Source organism: Geospiza fortis, unplaced genomic scaffold, assembly GCF_000277835.1.
Source record: "Geospiza fortis unplaced genomic scaffold, GeoFor_1.0 scaffold4, whole genome shotgun sequence".
Classification (NCBI taxonomy): domain Eukaryota; kingdom Metazoa; phylum Chordata; class Aves; order Passeriformes; family Thraupidae; genus Geospiza; species Geospiza fortis.
This window is the reverse complement of record NW_005054475.1, coordinates 257,902-259,844: the sequence shown is the minus strand read 5'-3', so window position 1 is coordinate 259,844 and position 1,943 is coordinate 257,902. Positions and strand designations below refer to the sequence as shown.

At 56.7% G+C, this 1,943-nt stretch overlaps 1 protein-coding gene across 1 annotated transcript in view; it reads right to left on the bottom strand.

The window, feature by feature from the left end:
• The window catches only part of HSPG2 (heparan sulfate proteoglycan 2), a 46,175-nt gene that overhangs the window by 5,347 nt on the left and 38,885 nt on the right, over window positions 1-1,943 (bottom strand). Inside the window, 4 exon segments of the mRNA XM_031062966.1 lie at window positions 3-92; window positions 1,242-1,421; window positions 1,519-1,711; window positions 1,867-1,870. Coding sequence (XP_030918826.1) covers window positions 3-92; window positions 1,242-1,421; window positions 1,519-1,711; window positions 1,867-1,870 — 467 coding nt within the window.

Sequence of the window (1,943 nt, the reverse complement as noted above, 5' to 3'; positions counted from 1 at the left end):
CGGGGGCGTGCCGTGCGCCAGGCACTGCACCTGCACTGCGTCACCTGCCCGCACCGCCGCGTCCTCCGGGAGGATGGTGGCATACGGAGGTGCTGCGGGATGAGGGGAGCCGTCAGCCGTGGTGGGGGCAGGAATGGGTCAGCGGGGCAAGGAGGGTGATGGTGAGGGGTGTAGGGGGTGATGGAGATGGGCGTGTGTTGGGGTGGATGAGAGTTGGATGGACCCATGAGGAACGGGCGGATAGAGGAGTGAGAGGAGATGGAGACATGGATGGGTGGGATGGGCAGGAGTGATGGATGAATTGACTAGAAAGGAAGGAAGGAAGGAAGGAAGGAAGGAAGGAAGGAAGGAAGGAAGGATGGATGGATGGATGGATGGATGGATGGATGGATGGATGGATGGATGGAATCCATGGATGGATAGATGGATGGATGGTTGATGGATGGATAATCCAGTAATCCACTGCTGGATGGATGGATTATTGGAGAGTTTGAGAGGAGATGGCAAGTTGGGTGTATGCTGGGATGGACCACATGGATGGATGCACAAAGAAGAGATGGACAGAAGAGTTAGGAGATGGATGTGAGCTGAGATGGCTGAGTGATGGATGAATCCACAAGGAAGAGGTAGATATGTGGGTGGATGGATCAGTGACTGGCAGAGTTTGAGAGCAGATGGTGAGTTAGGCATGTGCTGGGATGGATGATGCACTAGGAAGGGATGGATGGAAGGGTGTGAGAGGAGATGGAGAGATGGATGTGAGCTATGACAGATGAGGGATGGGTGAATGCACAAGGAAGAAAAGGATGTTAGAGTAAGGAGATAGAGAGATGGGTGTGTGCTGGGATGAATAAGATGGATGGATCCATGAGGAAAAGATGGAAGGAGAGATATGAACAGAGATAGAGAGATGGGTTTGAGCTGGGATGAGCCATGGATGGATCCATGATGAGTGGATAGATGGATCATGAGAAAGCAGAAGTGGAGAGGGACATGCACAGGGATAGGACAAGCAGGTGGACACACCCACGGGAAGGGTTGGTGACGGAGCATTAGAGGAGCTTGAGAGCAGGAGGATGAGTGCTGCAATGGAGCAGGATGGTCCCATGAGGAAGGGCTGCATGTAAGGGTGGAGGTGGTGATGGACGTGGCCACATGTGGAGGAAGGACAGGTGATGGCCACAATGGAGGTGGCAGCAGGAGCCCAGGAGCACCCCAGCATCTGACTGTCCCCTTCTTACTCTCCACATCGAGGGTGACGAAGGCTTCGGTGGAGCCGAGGGGGCTGCTGGCATTGCAGATGTACTGGCCCGAGTCCTGCTGCGCGGCACGAGGGATGACCAGGCTGCCGTTCACCACGCGGTGCTGCCAGGGCAGGGGTGCCCGCAGCTTCGACCACTCGATCCGGGGCACTGGGTCACCTACGACCACACCGCGCCCATCACCGTGGTGCCAGGTACTGCTCAGAACATCCCTCCTGCAGGCACGTCCATACATCTCCCTCCAGGCTCCCCATACCTCTGGCCGTGCAGTGCAGCGTGGCGGTGTCCCCGGCCACCACGGTGACGGTGGAAGGTGCGGTGACCTCGGGGGCCCCGGGGTGCCGCTGTGCTGACTCCACGCTGACATCCACCCGTGCCTGCGCCGAGCCCAGGGCACTGTGCGCCGTGCACACGTAGGTGCCAGCGTGCTCCGGCTTGGCTGGTGAGAGCTGGGGGGGACAGGGTAGGGATGAGTACCAGGCACTCCTGGGTGCCTGTTGAAGATTGCAAGGCAAGATGTTTCCCATTACCATCTGTATGGCAGATTATCTTTGTCAAGTGGGCAGTTTGCCTTATCTCTCTCTTTGAGTGACCACATTCACACCTCCCTGGGGAGGAGACATTGCTGGTAACAGACTATTGAATATCAGTGCATGGCTGATAATAACTATAACATCCCAT